The sequence below is a fragment of the Chrysoperla carnea genome, chromosome 4, assembly GCF_905475395.1.
Source record: "Chrysoperla carnea chromosome 4, inChrCarn1.1, whole genome shotgun sequence".
NCBI lineage: Eukaryota > Metazoa > Arthropoda > Insecta > Neuroptera > Chrysopidae > Chrysoperla > Chrysoperla carnea.
The window spans coordinates 48,132,179-48,151,965 of NC_058340.1; the positions used below are offsets into that span (position 1 = coordinate 48,132,179).

Below are 19,787 nucleotides of genomic sequence, written 5' to 3' on the forward strand. Positions count from 1 at the left end.
AATGTTTCAAACAAAAGTTGTTTATTTTTTTGTTAGGAACATTTTTTACATTTAAACTTTTATTCTATCTCTAACGGTTTACAAGATGGGTACTACGGACCCATGACCCAATTGACCCATGTTGCTCATTTACGAACTTGACCTCACTTTTTACGTCCTAAGCACGCTGTAAAAATTTCAGCTTGATATCTCTTTTCGTTTTTGAGTAATCGTGACCACAGACGGACGGACGGACGGACGGACGGACGGCCGGACGGCCGGACGGACAACCGGAAATGGATTAATTAGGTGATTTTATGAACACCTATACCAATTTTTTTTTTGTAGCATCAATATTTTTAGGCGTTACAAACTTGGGACTAAACTTATAATACTATGTATATTTCATATATACATGGTATAATTAGTAGAGTTTATATACACAAAAATACATTTTTTTTTTTAAATTAATGCTCCTAATTTTAAAAGTTATAAAAATTTGTAAATAAAAATTTATAAATTGGAATATACTAGAAACTAGACGATCAAGATTGTTTTTAAATCTTTAAATCAAACATCACAGATTGAGATGTTTGCAATTGTTTTAACCTAAAATGAAAATTGTTTTATATTTTGGTTGCTTAATAATTGTTGTTCTTTTATTTAGTTTTTCGAATAGTGAAAGCAAAGTATACAATTGCAATGAATTGTTAATGGGACAATATTTATGCCCTGATCCAAACATAGATCATATTGATGATAAAACACAACAATTGAAAGGTTGTACCAAAGAAAATAAAGCTAGAGGTAAACAAATTAAAATATAGTTTTCTACCTTAAGTTCCGAAAAGATGAAAAGTCAATTTCTATTTAATTTTGAAATCAACTTAAAAATTTTGATTGTTATTCATTTCAATCAGAATCAATTTGTACTTTTTACAAAAATACTAGGATATTTTGAAGACAGTAGACAGACCTTAAAGCGACCCTCCCGTAGTTCTCAAAATCTGATTACAACATCGGCTCCCCACAACATCTGTTTCCAAAATGAATGAGGAGTCTGTGAGATTCACTGAGGAATCATCAGAATATGTGCGAAATTGGTATATTTTCCACTTTTCTATTATTATAATTCGTAAATAAATAAAGGCACTGAAGAGAGTAATTTTATAAATGGGCATTGCACGTTGGAAAATAAATTTTGGAGACCGCCAGGCAAACGGATTATTCTAAAATGGATTCAACCATTAGATCATTCAAATAAACTATTTAATTTTACCCCGTATCTTAATATATAAAAGATAAATTAATTTTCTATTCAAATGAATTAAAAATTGATCGGAAATTTAATTTCGACTCGATCCTATTCAAATTTAAGGAAATTAAATTCATTGTGTTTCAATATTTTGAATACGTTTCAATTGGAATGCAAATTAAAATTTGTTTTACTTCATTTATTCATTTCGATTCAAACTTTTGATTGCGTCTGAATAGAACTAAATTAGAAACTGAATTTCCAATTCATTCGGACTTTATGCTAATATTTTATATTTTATTAAACAGTTTGGTGTATAGCTGTCGATGGAATTAAGTGCAATGAAACCAACAGTACCAGATTTACAACTGAAGTTCCTTGTAAATGGACGTAAATATCGATTATTGTTTAAGGCTGAGGCACACGAGATACAATCTGTCAAAATATAAGCGATGGTTTTCTCCATTTTATCAACCTCTTCTCACCTCATGATTATTCGACGTGAGATTCGGTAACAAAAAAGTTAATTAACCAACTCCCGCAACGCGATTATTACCCACTCTAGATATTGTGTGCCCCAGCTTTCAGTTGTATTAGACCAAATCATTCATGTTTCTCTCTTTTGATATTTTAGCAATGGTTACTCCTTCGAAACGGCACTTTTATTATCAGTATTTTTGGGAATGTTTGGAGCTGATCGTTTTTATTTAGGATATCCTGGTTTGGGATTACTTAAACTATGTACATTTGGATTTATGTTTTTAGGACAACTTGTAGATATATTATTAATAGCAACTCAGACTGTAGGCCCTGCCGATGGATCAGCTTACATTATTCCTTATTATGGTGCGGGTATATCAATAATTCGCAGCGATAATAACACGTATCGATTACCAAGGGATGATTGGAATATTCCATCATATTTATCTGTGAGAGATGAGACTTAATCATTTTAATTGATTTTATTGAATATTTAAAATTTGTAAATACCTAAGTTCATTATTAATAAAGCATATTTTTTTCTATTGAAATGAATTTTAAATGTATTGTTTTAACCTCCCAGTAGATAGCATATAGACCTTTTTTCATGAAAAACAGAAATGCTTTTTGTTAATTTTTTATGACTCCAAAAAACTCGTGGAAAAAAATTTGCCCATTTATCAAGACTTTTACTTTCATTTAAAAAAAAGAAAAAAAATGTGAAAAAGGTCTATTGGTTAAAAATGTGCTCTGTATTTCATGCAGTTTGGATATGGAAATTTTTTTCGTTACCCTTTGATCACTTTTACTATTTCGGAAAAAGCTTTTCATCGAGGAAGGCTATAGACTATATAACATCATAAGCTAGCAGTTATCCTGCCATTTTGCTGGACGATTTCGAAAACTACTGAATAGGTAGAAAAAATAGTAAGTAGTAAAATCGCTGGTTTTCGATTTTAAAAGCAAAATATGGTTTCATCAAAGACTATAGGATAGACAAGAAGCAGAAGTATAATTATAAGTGACATCTGGAGTCTGAGGCGATCAACTATTAAGTTTGTAGGCCTTTGCGGGTATGGCTATTAAGTTTAACTACTTTGCGGGGGTGACTATTAACTATTAAGTTTGAAAGCCTGACTCGGTAGAGGCGCTGAAACTCGTATACTACGATTTTACATTAGCTCATATGGGCTGCTTCTCCTCTATCCTATGCTCTTTGGGTTTCATAATAAAAAGTGTATTTTACTTTGCTAATTTTGCCAAAAGTGACATACATTTCGAGTGTTATGCATGGGGGGATAAGTGAGATAATCTCACTTTTTACGTCCTCAGCACGCTATAAAAATTTCAGCTTGATATGATGACCTTTGCGTTTTTGAGTAATCGTGATGACAGACGACAGACAGACAACCGTAAATGGACTAATTAGGAGATTTTATGAACATTTATACCAAAATTTTGTTCAAAACGTCAATATTATTAAACTTGGGACTAAACTTAGTATACCTTGGTATATTTCATTTACATGGTATAAAAATGATATTGAGATCTGAAGATGAAAATTGGAAGGATTGAGTCGTAAATAAATACATATAAATGTTAAAATGAAATTGTTTATTCAAACAGTAATCTTCATAATCTTTTCTCCATTATCCAAATAAAAATTTTTAAGAATCAAAAATCATTTAAAAGAAAAATTAATTTATGCGCTAAATAAAAAATAAGAAAATAAAAACGAAACTATAGAAAAAATACAATTATTTACTAAAGAATTTAGTGAATACAAATATAATAAAAAGCATATTTTTAATTTTTTTTTTCGGACAGAAAATATAATGAGGAAAAATACTTATTAGCAATAATATCTTGCCTGTAAAAATAGTATCTGATATTAAAAAATATACGTTCGACCTTTCCTATATAATAAATATTGCCTTTAATTTTTGAAAAAATAGTTATAGTGAAAATTTTTTATCTTCATAAATAACTACAAATTGTTTTTTGTTTTATGAAATTCACTGTAAGAATTCAATGAGAATTATTCAGAAGAATGCTACTAAGTTTACAAGAGTTCCACATATAACAGATAATTGATATTAAATATTTTTAAACAAACAGAATAACTCAGCTCCCTAAATCCAGAAACAAAGGATTAGCAATATCTTTAAAAATAAAAATTAGATTTAATGTTTTTTATGTAAGCCTAGAGTTTTTAAATTATAACCAAGATCTAAACTGAAGCATAAAATATGATGATTAACTCATACATAGAGCTGGGGCATTGTTTCAAAAGTATTTGAAGCATTTTCTTGCTAAAAATTCAGCGAGAATCGCTTTTGAATTATAATAATTAAGCTTTCGTACGATGGTTTTGTGTGTATTTTAAATCATTGATGGTTAATCGTATCTTGGTTTCTTGTGATATTTTTTTGTTTTTTAAATATTTATTATTTTTTTTAAAAAAAACATCTTCGAAGAAACTCGTCTCATCACTTATCAATTTAACTCCTTCCACATTATTATCACGATTTTCTGCGATCTGTGTGTACCAACAATTTTATTCCAGGCAGATTTCACTTGCTAATTTTCTTGGATCGCTCCCGCGACGTTACTTCATTGTGGTGCACTATTCAATATGGCTGAGAGAATTGTGTACCAGTTGGTTGAAAGGCAAATGCTGAGCGGTCACCTTGGTATGTAGAATCTTGTGATAGTAGACCATCCATTTGTGATTGATATTCAATCATGTAAGAATCTTGACTCAATTCCGCCTGTGATAAACCAGGCTGTGATAAACTAAAGCCTGGCTGTGACATATTTTGCGACATACTTTGTGTTAATTGCAATCCTTGGCTAAATGGTTGTGTTTGATCTTGACTGCTGTTGGTTTGACTCAAAACACCCTTATTCCGCATGCCTCGTAAGTTTGGATTTTTGGTAGTTGTAATACGATTATTTCGTTGAGTTTGTCTTGCTTGCATTGATTGTTGTTGTTGATTGTAAAATCGTGGCGGAACATGTGCCATATTCATAAACATACCAACGGGTACTGGTAAATTATTTAATGTAGCTTGAGCACGTTCTGGTGAAATGTAACTAATGGGATCATGGGTGCGACTGAACATGTCTAAAGGCATTCCTCCTCGTGGATAATTGTATTGCCCATTAATTTGCCCTGTACGATCGTATATTGATCCAGGTACCAATGCTTCACGAGCATCATACATTGATGTTGACATAAAATGAGAGCCAGGATTTGATGAGTTAACCAATTTCTTTGGTTTTGCAAATTGTATAAGGGATTCCTTTAAATTATTTAACGGTCCTTCAACAAGCACCTTTTGTTCTTTATAAAAGTTCAGCAAATGATTCCAAAGTGGTTGTTTTGATAAAACTTTGGGATTTCCAATAATTATAATTCCATATTTAGCACGAGTTAACGCAACATTTAAACGTCGGGGATCATTAAGGAAACCTATTCCTTGATGTTCATTTGATCGTACACATGACATAATAATTATATCCTTTTCTCGACCTTGAAAAGCATCAACACTAGCAATTTCTATTTCTTGATAAAGTTTACTGTGAAGCGAACCTTGGTATTGCATATATTGAACTAAATAAGCTCTTTGGCCTTCATACGGAGTAATTACTCCAATTTGTTCTGGTTTTACACCGCAACGTAAAAATCTAGTTGTAATTTTTTCAACGTTAGCCGCTTCGGTTCTATTTAAATAACTTGTACCAGAACCAGCAATTTCTTCTTGACCTTGAGTAACGTAGAAAAACATGGGTTTATCTGGTACCGGCCATGGAAAATCAATTTTACACAATTTTCGCTCATCAGCGCACACTCCATTTTGGAGACTTCCTTCATAAAAGAAATTTGATGGAAATCGTGACAATTCTGGATGCATTCTGTATTGGACTTCTAATCTAAATGGGCGTATACCCAAAACTACAAGTCGTTCAAATAAACTTTGAGATAAACCAGCTCTAGCAGCTTTTTTACACATAACAACTGGCCCAAGCTGGCAATGATCTCCAACAAGTATAAGCTGTTTAGCTCCTAATACAACAGGTACCATACATTCTGGTTCCGTAGATTGCATACTTTCGTCAATTAAAATTGAATGGAATTTAATTCTAGCTAATCTAGGATCTCCAGCACCGACACATGTACAACAAATAACATCTGCAGCTTCAAGCAATTCCTTTTCAGAGGCTTTCTTAAGAGTACGATAACGTTTTTCATCTACCGAACTCAATTCACCTGTTTCATCTTTTAATTGTTGTAGTTTTTGCAATTCCGTGTTTGTATCCATTCCACGAATTTGATTGTGAAGTGCTAAAAAGCTTACAGGTGAATCAATAGCTTCACGGGATTTAGCGCACAATCGTACAACTTTCAAATTGGAACGATGTATTTTCTCAGTTAATTGATCAACTGCTGTGTTGCTTGGAGCGCATACTAAGACTGGACCTCCATTCTGTTTCACTAATTGAAAAACAATTGTAGCAGAAGTTACAGTTTTTCCAGTACCGGGTGGGCCTTGAATTAATGACAATGGTCGTTGTAATGCATGCTTAACTGCATACACTTGTGATCTATTTAAATCTGGTAGATTCGGGGCAGAAAAATGTTTAGGTAAATGACATCTAAAAAGAACTTCATCCACTTCATGTCCCAATAATCGATGATAAATATAAGCAGAAACGGAACTATCGTCAACTGCAAATTTTCGTAATGCCAATTGCATTCTGAAAATCAAAAATTATTTCAGTTTAGTAACTAGTATTTTTTAAACTAGTCAGATATAAGTAAAGGATCAAATTATGACCAAACATATACCAAACAACCTATTAACAACATTTCGTTAACTTACCTATCAAAACTGGTACTTTTCCAAATAAAATCAACAACAAAGTTGTTTGTACAATCCGTTGGTGCTCCAGAATTATTTTTCAATTCAATTCCAATATCTTCACCATAATTATCGGGTACTTTAATAACGTGTCCAACTCCAGCCCAAGGTTTATGCATTTCTCCAACATAACGTAATCTTAGTTCGTCACCATGCATTAATTTCATATCTCCATCAGTTTTTGCTAATGTAAAATAAGCAATTGTTTTTTTGTTTAATCCTACATCCCAACGTACTTCAATATTCTCTTGCGTTTGTGATTCCTTTAATCGTTTATCATAATCTGCTTCTAGCTTGACTAGAGGACCAAATATGTTTTGATATTGGTAACCATCTTCATACCGCAACAAAACCTATGAAAAATCAATTATTGAGTTAATCTTTATTATACACAAGATTAGTTAATAAAGTGATATTTCTTAGCTCAGGGTAGGATAATACGATCAGAATACAATTAAGACGTACGTATTTTGTAAGATTTACGAGTTTCTAAGAAGTATCGGAATTTGGCTATCTTTTTCTTAAATCATTTTTAATACATAGGATAAGTTTACTCGTACAATTGAGGTTTAAAAAAAAATCAATTTTTGTATTCCATTTCAATTTTTTATCATAAATAATATTGAACTTCGCCAAATAACTTTTTTAAAAGCTATGTATAATTAAATATGTTATTTAAAATGAATAAAATATACAAAAGAATTCACAGATTACAAACGTTATTTGAGCAAAGTGTGCTAGTGTGACGTACACACATAATTAAAATCATTATGTCAATGTTTTTCATGATGTAACTTTAAAATTTGAAAAAATAAAAAAATAGAAACAGTTTTGTTATAAAACTTATATGCGATCTTTCCATTTTCCTCTCCTATGAGGTGCTTGTGAGTGTATTATTAAACACAACCTCAACCAATTTGAAAACGAGGAACTGTACATAAACAAGTTTGTTTAGCTAAAATGTTCTTTATAGTAAATAGAAACTTTTAGGCCTACCAAGCAGAAGCTGTTTTATATTTTTTCCGAGGATTTTCGAAAAAAAAAATAGAAATAATTATAGTTTCCGCCTCAAAAGTTTATTTTAAAATTTGAAAACGAGAGATTGTGTAACAAGTTTGTTTCCGCTAAATATGTTCTTTACAGTAAATAGAATTAAGTATTTTAGAGATTTTTCGAAAAAAATAGAAAATGTGAACCCCTATGCATTATAAAATTTTCTCATCTCAAGATACTATGAACAGAATTGGAATTAAAATAATTATAATTTGCTTTTAATCCCCCTATCTTTTTTTTAAACTAATTGCGCTAGAATCTTATAAAAATTACTAGGACCGATTCAATTTTGGTCATACCAAATTGGCGGATATTATTTTTTAAAGTATGGATTCTTGTTTAGAGAGGTCTGTATAAAATAAATAGCCTGGACTTATTTTTTAAGATTTATCCCTTTTTAGTTGTAAGTAGTTTATTTTTAAATTACCTTGCAAATCAAGGTCTTTTTCAAAGTCTGTCCTTAGTTATTTGATTCGTAACTTTTTTTCTAAAATCATCGGTACTTTGGTATTTTTTTAAATTATTTAACCTTGCAGAGTGGTCAAAAAATTTCTATTAACTATTCTATTCCCATTGTTTAAAAAAAAAAATTTCAGAATTCAGTCGATATTTGTTAAAATATTTTAGATAGTCATATCTTATAATGGTAATGAAATAATCGCAAAAAACGTGATTTTCAAAATTAATATTGGCTTTATTATTGTTGTTTCCCAAGGTGAATTAACAGGCATTGGTGATTAAAAAGTGGAATTTTTAATATTTTATGTAAAGCTAATTCAGAAAATACAAATTATTTTTAAAAAAATATATAAAATTACAGACATCCAACAATTTATAATAACCGATATCGAGTATCTGCCATGGAAACGTATCAGTATCTCCCATAAAAACGTAATCTACCTGAATTAAATATTATTTTAAAATTGGGTTTCGTATCAAAACACTTTTTCCTATTAAATTTTTATCACCAGTGCTCTATTTCTAAGAATTAAATTACTGAAACGGTGACCTGCTCTGATGTGGAGGAATTCCCATCTATTTTTGAGAAAAGTTATCTTTAAATAAACAATTGTTTCAACTATTACAGGCAACCGTAAAAAACATTTTTATTACTTCAATATTAGATTATTAGATATTAGATTTTATTTCGAAATGTCAATGGAAAAAATTGGTTCATAAACATAATGGTTTAGAAAATGAGAATAACAATTTTAAATTTAAGATAGTTGGATCACACAAGCAAAATAAAATATAACATGGTATAATGACAATTGAATGCACGTAGCATGGGAGAAGCGTGCGAACATCGGAATATTTTTGACCATTTAGTTTCCCTAAAATGTTAAATTAAATAATACATTTAGAGTATTATTTTTAATGGAGGGGTGTGTATGCGTGTATTCATCCTAGCATATATGTGCATTCCGCCCTTGTATTGTTTTGACAGTAGTAGTCACACTAAATCAAACAGTAAAAACAACCTTGGTTGTTTATCCAGTCAAATTAGTCCATAAAATATAAGTAAGGTTACAAAAATTCCCATAGAGCTAAAAATTGGTATAAAAATTGCTGTTAAACTCATCGTTTTGCTGAAAAACGCGAAAAACCTATTTTTGCAAACTTCCCCCCTCAATAAAATTTTTTGCACAAGGGAGATTGATGGGGACTTTTCACAATTCATTTATAATAGCATCCTGAACATTATTACCAATTTTTAGCTCTATGGGAATTTTTGTAATCTTCAAAGTGTATTTTGACTGGATAATGTATCCTATAGTTGTAGTGTGTATGCGTATAGAATGAGTAATAAGCAAATAATTTTCGATTATAGTACTGGGAAAGAACTAACTCAACATTTTCCTGTAGCCATACATTAATATTAGTCGTTGTCTTAGTTACCACATACTATCAAAATTCTTCCATGAAAGATTTTTATAGTTTCTGATTCATAAAATTGTCGTGGATTACGTAACTCTTATCAGACCAATTTTATTTTGTACAACAAATTTTTTTGTATTTCGTATAAAATAGTAATTAATTAGTTTAAAAATTTTTATAATTTACCTGTTGAGGTTCTTCGTCAACGCCAGGTTTTTCTAAATCTTGGAATGTTGCATCCACATTATCTTTCCATAACTCTTCCAATTTATTAATCTGTTGAGCAGAAATTTGTCTAGCTCGTAGTTGCTCTTGTTCGCTTGGAATTTTAACAAGCCAAGATAAAAAGCAACGATCAGAAATTAATGGTTTCCACTGTTCTTGATCCCAATTCATATCTTTTAGAGAATTTTGTGCTGCACAAGGTTGTCGACATAATAGCACGACAACCGAATCAGCCTTGGCGGGAATGAAGCCCAACACAAAAACATTACGAACTCCACAACTATAACACTCTAAAACTGTTTCGCCCAATGGTCCATCTTTATGTAATGTGACCTCCTTATGTTTAGCTCGCACTAAATGATTGATAATATGACTGCCTGATGTATTACCACGTCCATTACAGAACCATTTTTTACATAAATTACACATAACAACGCAACTAGGTTCATGAATCCCACAATATTTACATGCGTAATCTGGTAATTCTTTACTGTAAAATTCTTCATCTTCCTCTTCAAATTGAAGTTCTGCAATACCTTGTGTTGTCGATGACACTTTTGCAGAGATATCGTTAGATGAACTTTTTAAATTACCATTTATCTAAATGATAAAACAAGAAGCATGACTCTTAAGAGTTGTAATAAATTTTGAATGACAAATGTCAATGATCCTTTTTATTTAAAATAAACGTACCTTGCTTGGTATTTGTACACTACCATGGTCAAGTTGAGAAGCTTGAGTTTGACTTTGAGATGGCAATGTAAAATCAGTAAATTCAAAATCAGAACCTTGTGTATCGGCTCCAATTAAGTCCGTCTCTTCGGTCTCCAAAAACGTGAGAGTTTGAGAACTTGGACCATATGCATCCACACTCATATTGGTAAATTCAAATTTAAAGAATTGAATAGCCAATAAAATTTACTGTTAGTTTTGATGAAGTATAAGTTATTCTGTATTGTAAAAATTAAAACAATTCACACGTTTCACCAACTACTACGTTGAAATAAAACTTGTGGCAACGGCCATATTAGCGACGAAAGAATAATTAGTGCTATCTCACTTTTAAAATGCATCACCTATGAATGAGGAAAAAAGAAAAACAACGTCTTGTATGTTCAATAATTGTATTGGATATATTTATATCATAGCCTTCTGTAGATTTTATTCCTTTGAAGTTGACCATCAAATAGGAATATCATCGAAATCAATTTTCATTACTATTTCCGTGTTATTTCCACAATAGTTCTGGGTTCTGGCGCTATCATAAAAACCTATGTCATAATCACAAAGCTCAACATGTGTTTTTTTTTTACAAAAAACAGTGATTCTTTTAAAATCATTTTAAAGTGATTTCCCGGATCCAAGGATCACTTGAAGGACTTCAGCTATCATAATGAGTTCATAAAAAATTTGAGAAACTCGAGATAGCGTTTTGACAGAGCTTATTTTGACTAAAAGGCGCAAAAAATTATACAAGAGCTTCCTCCAGGTCAAACGCACGTGTTTAGTACGTCAATAAAATCAAATCTTAATTCGAAAATTATTATTATAACTTTAGTTACGATTTAAGACCAACTATATTTTATCTATGCTGAAGACTAATCGATTTTCGATTATACCACTTCTTTCTTTTCGTAGATCTAGCCTTTGTATTCAGTACAACCACCTCTATCACCTCCGCAACCTTCTTACAGGGGAGGGTCGTAAACTACAAATTAAACTAATGACCGAAGCTGTATCACTAATAAGCGCCAAAACTTAGTTTATATTATTTAACGCCACTTCTGTCTCCTCCTACTTTTGACCGGGTATTTTTTCTCGACTAGCAATCCATGTGAAAGTTAGAAAAACTAGATTATCTCTATAATATGTAGTATCGCTTTTCTGAGAAATAAAAATAATTACTCATCACTCGAATTAAACTCAGTCATACAATCATTATATCAATTATGCAGTGAGTTTACTTATTATTCATCTTCAATACTATGCTCTTCAGCTGTAATTTAATACGCTGAATTAAACATTAAATTAGATTAAAATCGATTAAACTACTATCAGTTTTACCCTAGTTTTACCCGATTAATCGCTTTGGCATTACTATGCATTATCATAACACAATTTTTTTATAATTTATTCACGACCATAAAAAACAATAATAACTGTACTTTATACTTCAATTTTAACCCTTAAGTGTCATCTGGGGGTCATGTGGGTAAGACTCAGGCTTAAGTGCAGACGAAATTCTACGATTTAAAAAAATGTTAAAACCTTCAAAAATAATATTCAAACGTGGATTCAAAATTTTTTTGGGGATTCATATGAACTTTTCATGAGCATTTTTTGAGTAATTACGAATTTATACTTTCCATACTCGTAATTGTTACCTACTGACAATACACCATTGGTTTACTTGAAATATTACGAAAATCTGGTTTATTTTACGATTGAACACCAAGTTTCTGAAATATTAATTAATATTGCTCCGAGATATCACCAATTCATGCACGAATTTGAGCAAAGTCTTAAAAACTATTCGTCCAACTCTCAAACAGTTCCGATTTGACAACAAACTTTTGTGGTATTTCCTTCTAGCTACGAACTATCTGACAATTGTTCTTTTTTTAGTCTTCGTAAACATATCTTTTTATACAAATTTGAATTTTTGCCCCCCTTTTGTAAACAATATTGTGTAAGTAGGTATATAGCGATTAACTAGCGCCCCCAAGACTATGCACCCCGGGTAAAGACGATCCTGTCTTTATCCGAATTCGCAATTGAATATATTTAGCCTAATCAGTAAACTTTTGTAAAATTTACGATAGCAGTTAAGGGTTAACATGAATGAAATGACGTTTTGAAAAAAGAAGTTGGAGTGTTGTACACAAATTTTAAAAATTAAAACATAATGTAGATAATAATTGAAAAAATGAATTGTCAACTGAAAACTAATTTATACAAATGTACGGAATGTGATAGAAATTTCAATAATCAAAGGCATTATAAAAAACACATTGATGGTCATAAAAATAATAATTGTAAACATTGTGATGAAAAGTTTACGCACAGAAAACATTTAAAACATCATTTATTATTTACACATAATATACGAGAAAATGCATGTTTCCATTGTACAGAATGTAATGCAAAATATGTAAAACGTGTTACATTAATATCACATATTATTAAAAATCATGCTAATGGTAAATTTCCTTGTAAAGAATGCGGTAAAATTTTTGATACAAATGAAGAATGTAAATTACATCTTGAAGAACATTACCAACAAAAACCATTTACATGCGAACGTTGTAGTGCTAAATTTTACCGAAAACAACAATATTTAGTTCACATGAAGGTACAACATCTTTATATCTTTGATAAATATAATAAAAATCTAAAATATGAATAGTTAAGTCTAGTTCGACAAATTCGTTTGTACGCCTATACGCAAACTAAACAACTAGCAAGCAAAATCGAAAATAAATTGCATACAAAAACGAAACCAGGAACTCGACTTGACTGAATTTTAATCAAAATGAAGAGAAAATTAAATTTTCTAACTGTTCCGATTAATTTCCAATAGAGTTGAAATGAACCTTTTTTATTAAGGCATTCTAGAACTCAGTTTAGAGCCAAAAGGAAACTTTCGAGATCGTGAATGATCAAAATTGTTCGAAGTAGTGGAATTAGATTAAAATGGATATGGATCTCCCAAACCAAAATGTTCAAAATTATTAACAATAGTGTAATCAAAAAAAAAAAAAAAATGGCGTCAATTTTTAGATAATTCTGAGTTCGGAGAAAAAAGTTGAATTAAAAAGTTATTAATTTTTGAAATTTCCAGCATAATCGATGGTTTTTTGCAATTTGTGGGGACATCGATGGACCAATCGGGTTCATTCAGAGCTCATTTTTTTCGTCTTTTTACGGCACCTAAGCTTATTAAAAGCTTTTTTATTTTTAACTCAATCCGACGATGTCTGACGCGAAAGACCGAATTAGGCCACTTTACCATTTTTTTGGACCCTTTCCGACCATCAAAAAATGTTCGATTTTAGTTTCTTCAATTTGTATCACAATTATCTACTTAATTCAATTTTTTTTCTCCGAACACAGAATTAAAAAACTCAAAAAGTTAATTTGATCACACTACTATGTTAATTTTTGTATCTCTTCAGTTATGTTATTTTTAAAAATTGGGTTCTTGAGACTTTGCATTCGTATATAGAGACTTTTGATCTTATCATCAAGGACTATCAAAAATTCATAGTAATTCAGAAACGTTGAGTTAACTTTGTATCATGTCTTTTAATAAAAGTTGATTTATCGTCTTTTTTTAAATATAAAATTAGCACTGTTTTGGACAACTTCAAATCTAAATTGAACAAAGCCCATATGACTAATAATAATTATTTTTTAATTTCAGCAACATGATAAATATAAATGTATCACTTGTAATGAAAATTATGCTGATAAAAACAATTTGTTGAAACATAAACGTTTGGGTCATGAGACACATGGTATAGAACAACAATATAAATGTGAATTATGCGAAACAATTTTATCATCAAAAATTTTATTAAATGTTCATCTAAGAAAACATAAAACTAAAAGTATGTATTTTAATAACAATAATAATAATAAAAAATAAGATGAATATCAAAAATAGGTTCGAAGCACCTAACCAAAGGGTCGTCACTGCCCTCTTTGAAAACAATCTGTCATGATACGCAAAAGACCCTCAAACTGACTGATGCTATTTTAAGCAGATGAAACTATAGAATTTTGCCGAGGCCAGACGCCATGCAGAAAGCCCACATTTTCTCCGCCGGAATTTTTCTCAGGGTTAATGAAACCAAAATTTCCAACCCAAACATTCTGAATCTGACTCCCAGCAGGCTACTGCTGGTGTAAATAACATGTATGGAGGTTTCATCGTTCTACATACGGCTTATACAAGTGGGATCATCAGAGATCTACATGTCATAAGGTTCAACTGTACTCTAGTAAGTTTCAAGCAAACATATAATCGAATGGCCTAGCTGTGGTTATACATAACTTGACCTGCTGAATGCCCTGGGCAAAGCACAAGTAATCAAGATGGACTTGTCATATAACCATTGTTTGATTTGTTAAATTACAAAACATCTTGCCATACGATATAGTACTGACAGACTCAGGTAAAAGTCGCGTTTGAGACGACCTCTCTCGTGCCAAAAAGTCCGCTGCTTCATTCCCTTCAACGCCAGAGTAATCGTTTCAAATCCCCGACAAATGCAATTTTTTTCTTGATATAACTAAGAACACTCTCCATTACGCTGCCAGACAGACAGACATAGCCTGGTGAAATATAAATAAAACTTTTCCTTCTGGCTCTGTCCAAACAGAACCAATTGCTTTGAAACACAGCTAAGAACACTCTGCATTAAATTGCCTTTAAAACCAACAATAAAAATCAAAATCAGTTCATCCGCCTAGGATCCACAAATTGACAAAAGAGCACAAGAACACTCTCCATTAAATTACCTTTCAAACCAACAAAAAAAAAAGAATCTAAATCGGTTAATTCGTTTAAGATTTACGATAGCACAGATAGACAGACACACACATAGCGGCCAAACTTATGACACCCCTTTTTCTGGTCCGTCGGGAGGTTAAAGATAGGGTATAAATAGGTTTTTAATTTTAATTTAAAAAAAGTTATATTTGGAGATGCTGGGTATCGATCCCAGTACCTCTCACATGCTAAGCGAGCGCTCTACCATCTGAGCTACATCCCCCGATGATAAATATAATGTGTTATTGTTATACAGATTTTAGAATGCATAAATGAATGTATTTCTTAAAAGGTGTGCTGCCTGCCTGAATGCTTATTGCTTGTTATTAAATTTTTACAATCCAAATTACTTTACTTTTTATTTGTTTAATACTATTTAATCAACAGGGGACGTAGCTCAGATGTTAGAGCGCTCGCTTAGCAAGTGAGAGATACCGGGAAAAGTATTCTGCGTTCTCCAATTGAAATTTAGAGTCTTATTTCGTTTAGGATGTTAAAGATGTACAAAATTAATCGTTTCGATTTTATTATGCGTGTGTTGAAAATTTGTATCGAAGCCTCAGTATTCTAAATTCGATCTTGAATACTATATTAAATAATAATTTTTTGTTTGTTTAGAAAATCATCTTGAAAATTCATTACAATTGAATAAATATAAAAAAGAAAGTTTAAATAACAAACATATAAAAAATCAGCCTGCATTTGATACAAATATGAATGACTTACAATACATTTGTACAATGTGTAAAAAAATGTTTGGGAAAAAATCTCAATTGAATCAACATAGAGAACGTGTTCATGGCAAACATAAATATCATTGTAGTTTATGCTCTCATCAAAGTAATAATAAAACAAATTTAATGCAACATATACGATTACATTTAACACATGAACGTGAATTTGTTTGTGATCAATGTGGAAAATCATTTTACCGCAACAGTACATTAAAAGAGCATAAAATTTTACAACATAATGAAAAGGTATGTAATTTTAATTTTGAAACGTATACAATGCAACCGACTAGTCTAGTAACGTAATCATTTTAGATATTGGGTTTTCCAACCAAGAGATACTCTATCTAGCGTTTTTATTAAGTACCCACATCTCCGGTAAACAACCTGTTGTTAGTAACAACATCCCTACACATCAGTAGTTTTTAGACACTTGCGTGGATGAATACGTTTAAAAACTTGTTTGTTAACTTTTGTTTCCAAGGAATCAAAAACGGGGTGTACCGGGAAAAACGGACAATAATCAAAGGGATGGTAAAGTATCTCAGCGGCACAAAAAATGCACGGATAAATATAATCTAGACCGCAAATAAGTTTTGATACGTTTCAATCATGAAAATGAACGTTCCGCTGAACAATTTGCTACTGAATTGAATAAGAAACAAAATGTTGCTCTGAATCTGTTTCTTCTTGAACGGGGACGGTGAATTCATCCGATAACTCAACCTCTTTTGTTGACGATTTGAAAAAGTCCATGATTTTTCTCGATGAATCAACATCTTTTTTCAATTTATCTTCTTTCTCTTTTCTTAATTTAGATTACTAATACCCGCTTAGTCGTTGTCTACCATCACTCATTTTAAACGATTAAAATACTTCAGCACAGTCTCTGACATGGTACCATGAAGGTTATAAAGAAGGAGAACGATCGCTATGTACTAAAGCATTAGCGCATCTGTCCCTGAAAATTTGTAGAATTTATAGTTCATTTTCAGCCACCAACCGCGCTGTCGTCGGTAAGTAGTATATTAGCGCACAACAGCCCGCATTTAATGATACAGCTTAGCGATCCCAGCGCCTCACTTATTTTTTCAAAATATTGGGGACAATATTTTCTATTGCGCTCGTTCTCCTTCTTTATAACCTTCATGCATGGTACAGTTGACCAAAACAAGACGGAAGGTTAGGTTATAGTATTTCTGAGAAACGTTCTAAAATTTCCAGGATAGTGACATTCGCGAACATAGTGACTAGATATAGAAGTGGTCACTTTTTCAAATGATTGTTTCACGCAAAATTGACTAAAATTGAAAAAAATTCACATTTTTATTAAACAAAAAATTTTTAATAATTGAAACGAATTTTTTGCCGCTCTAGGCACAGGTCTACTTTGACTACGCATAAATCCGCCCCTGAATCCGTGGATTTTTGGTGACCCTGAGATACATCGAAACAAACATTTTAGTGTAAGGAACTTGTGTACAGAAACTTAAATCGATGAAGAAAAAAATGACCATGAACGTACGTACGTACGTGCACACACACACACACACATACTTATTCTCCAAATTAGTGTTAAAACCTCGTCCTAACCATGAAATGTAAAGATATGTTGAGAATATCCATTTCGAAAATCGTACCCATTATAATAACTCTACCCTACTCTATCTACTTTCTAATATAATTTTTTTATTAGGATCAACAATTCGCTTGTGAAATATGTGGCAAATTATTTAAGCGAAATTGTGAAGTATCTCGTCATTTATTAACACATTCTGAAGAACGGCCTCATACTTGCTCACAATGTGGACAATCTTATAAGCGAAAAACACATTTACAAAGACATCAGTTGGCCACCCATGGAACAACGACAAATTCTAACCAACGGCATGTGCAACGTCTATTAAAAAATTCCAATGGCGAGTTAATCCCTTCCAAACAGTACAAAGAAATTAATTCATCTTTAGAAATACAAGCAAAAGATTTAATTCCTATAAATAAAATTCCTACTGATAATATTCCTATGTACAATTTTATGAATAATTGTGAAGAATTTATGTATAGTAATTCAGAAGAATTATGGATTGATAATAAATCAAATAATATCGTGGTGGAATATATTACAGATACAGATAATCAAACGAATACATCTGAAGCTGAACAGTATTTGAATCAATCAACTCTACATTTGGATCATATTGATGCAAAAGATTTAATTGTACTTTCAACTGAGCAAATGTTCAATGTAAATGTAGTTGAGGATGATAATGTGAGCAATAAAGATATGTTGCCTCAGTATTTACGAACATTTCAATATTTATAGTGATATATTCGATTAATTGAACATTTTCCTATTTACTGCCACTAAATAGCATCGAAAGAGGAAGTCCGAAAATTTTCGCAGAGCTAAAAGTTGTTAGGCTAAGCATAATTAAGCTACATAAGAACTCATGGAGGTATACTCTCAACTGACAGTAAATGCAAACGAGCTCCCAGACTATACGCTTACATCTCGCTCTATTATGGAAGTCTAGAGAGAGGAAATCTTAATAACAGGCAGAGGTCCTAACAACGAACTCATATATGTTTCTATTTTTTACTTAAAAAGTTTTCCAAAAATAACCGACTCCAAAAATAACAATAATTTTAACTGCATTATATTATCGTTATTTTTTTACTTTTTAGTGCATATTAATTTGTTTTGGAAAAGTTTTTCTTTTGAAGTGGGGATTTCTTTTTGTTAAGTTTTTTTTTTTTTGTGATTTTTAGTGAATCTGAAGTACACCCGACTCCAAAAATAACAATAATTTTAACTGCATTATATTATCGTTATTTTTTTACTTTTTAGTGCATATTAATTTGTTTTGGAAAAGTTTTTCTTTTGAAGTGGGGATTTTTTTTTGTTAATTTTTTTTTATTTTGTGATTTTTAGTGAATCTGAAGTACACTAACTAATTTGTCACTAAAAAAAATCATCGAAATCGGTTGGCGTGATATTGAGTTATTCGTCCTCTTGTCGAGCATATTTAATGCAAATTTAAGACTTTAATGATTTTCTCATGAATGTCGTTGTCAGAATTGGACCAAAATAAAATGGGACCACACGGAAAGCACCAGCTTTCAAATAAATAAAGAATCATTAAAATCGGTTCACCCAGTCAAAAGTTCTGAGGTAACAAACATTAAAAAGAAATACAGTCGAATTGAGAACCTACTTTTTTTGGATTGAAGTCGGTTAAAAAATGAACTTTTATTCAAAAAAAAAAAAAAAAGAAAGTTATTTATAAGGATTGTTTTTTATTAAAATACAATAACTATTTCTTTTTTTTACTGGGTATTAAAAAAAAAAAATTTAACGTTATTAAAATGTATATAAAAAGAAGTAAAAATTTATTATAACCAATGGAATGATTATTGTTTTTTTATTTATTACTGCCAACAATCAATATCTCATCCCAAAACCCAATCTTTTCTTTAAATATTTTTTAATTACACTTTAAATGAATCCTTGAATATCACACAAATTAATATTAACATTTAAAGAAAACCATAACGGCTACCAATCATAGCATTTTAAATGTTGAGATATAATTTATTTTAAATGCCAATAAAAATTTTAATTCAAATTAGAATAATGATAATTTTATGTACTAGAAGCAGGGTTCGAGGATATATATCAATGGATATATATGATAATACATATCCGA

At 30.9% G+C, this 19,787-nt stretch overlaps 3 protein-coding genes and 1 non-coding gene across 5 annotated transcripts; 2 read left to right on the plus strand and 2 right to left on the minus strand.

Moving 5' to 3' along the window:
• The first annotated feature begins 522 nt into the window (after nucleotides 1-522).
• Nucleotides 523-2,223, plus strand: LOC123298587 (TM2 domain-containing protein CG10795). The gene is made up of 3 exons (XM_044880645.1): nucleotides 523-786; nucleotides 1,543-1,624; nucleotides 1,869-2,223. Exons 1-3 carry the CDS (start codon nucleotides 594-596, stop codon nucleotides 2,179-2,181), a joined length of 588 nt encoding a protein of 195 aa, XP_044736580.1. The 5' UTR covers nucleotides 523-593; the 3' UTR covers nucleotides 2,182-2,223.
• Nucleotides 2,224-3,684: 1,461 nt separating this feature from the next.
• Nucleotides 3,685-10,842, minus strand: LOC123298559 (regulator of nonsense transcripts 1 homolog). Of its 2 annotated transcripts, none has more exons than XM_044880598.1 (4): nucleotides 10,507-10,842; nucleotides 9,757-10,395; nucleotides 6,601-6,992; nucleotides 3,685-6,475 (listed from the first exon to the last, which is right to left on the minus strand). In XM_044880598.1, exons 1-4 carry the CDS (start codon nucleotides 10,669-10,671, stop codon nucleotides 4,345-4,347), a joined length of 3,327 nt encoding a protein of 1,108 aa, XP_044736533.1. In that variant the 5' UTR covers nucleotides 10,672-10,842; the 3' UTR covers nucleotides 3,685-4,344. The 2 variants fall into 2 exon arrangements, with proteins under 2 accessions (XP_044736533.1, XP_044736532.1); XM_044880597.1 differs by having other exon boundaries at nucleotides 3,686-6,475; nucleotides 10,489-10,842.
• A 1,954-nt stretch (nucleotides 10,843-12,796) lies between these two features.
• On the plus strand, nucleotides 12,797-18,753 carry LOC123298577 (zinc finger protein 660-like). The gene is made up of 4 exons (XM_044880632.1): nucleotides 12,797-13,147; nucleotides 14,219-14,405; nucleotides 15,968-16,329; nucleotides 17,777-18,753. The coding sequence occupies exons 1-4, from the start codon at nucleotides 13,142-13,144 to the stop codon at nucleotides 18,401-18,403; spliced, it is 1,182 nt and encodes a 393-aa protein (XP_044736567.1). The 5' UTR covers nucleotides 12,797-13,141; the 3' UTR covers nucleotides 18,404-18,753.
• Trnaa-agc lies at nucleotides 15,500-15,572 on the minus strand. Its single transcript has one exon. It is a non-coding gene; the product is annotated as a tRNA-Ala (tRNA).
• Nucleotides 18,754-19,787: the final 1,034 nt, after the last annotated feature.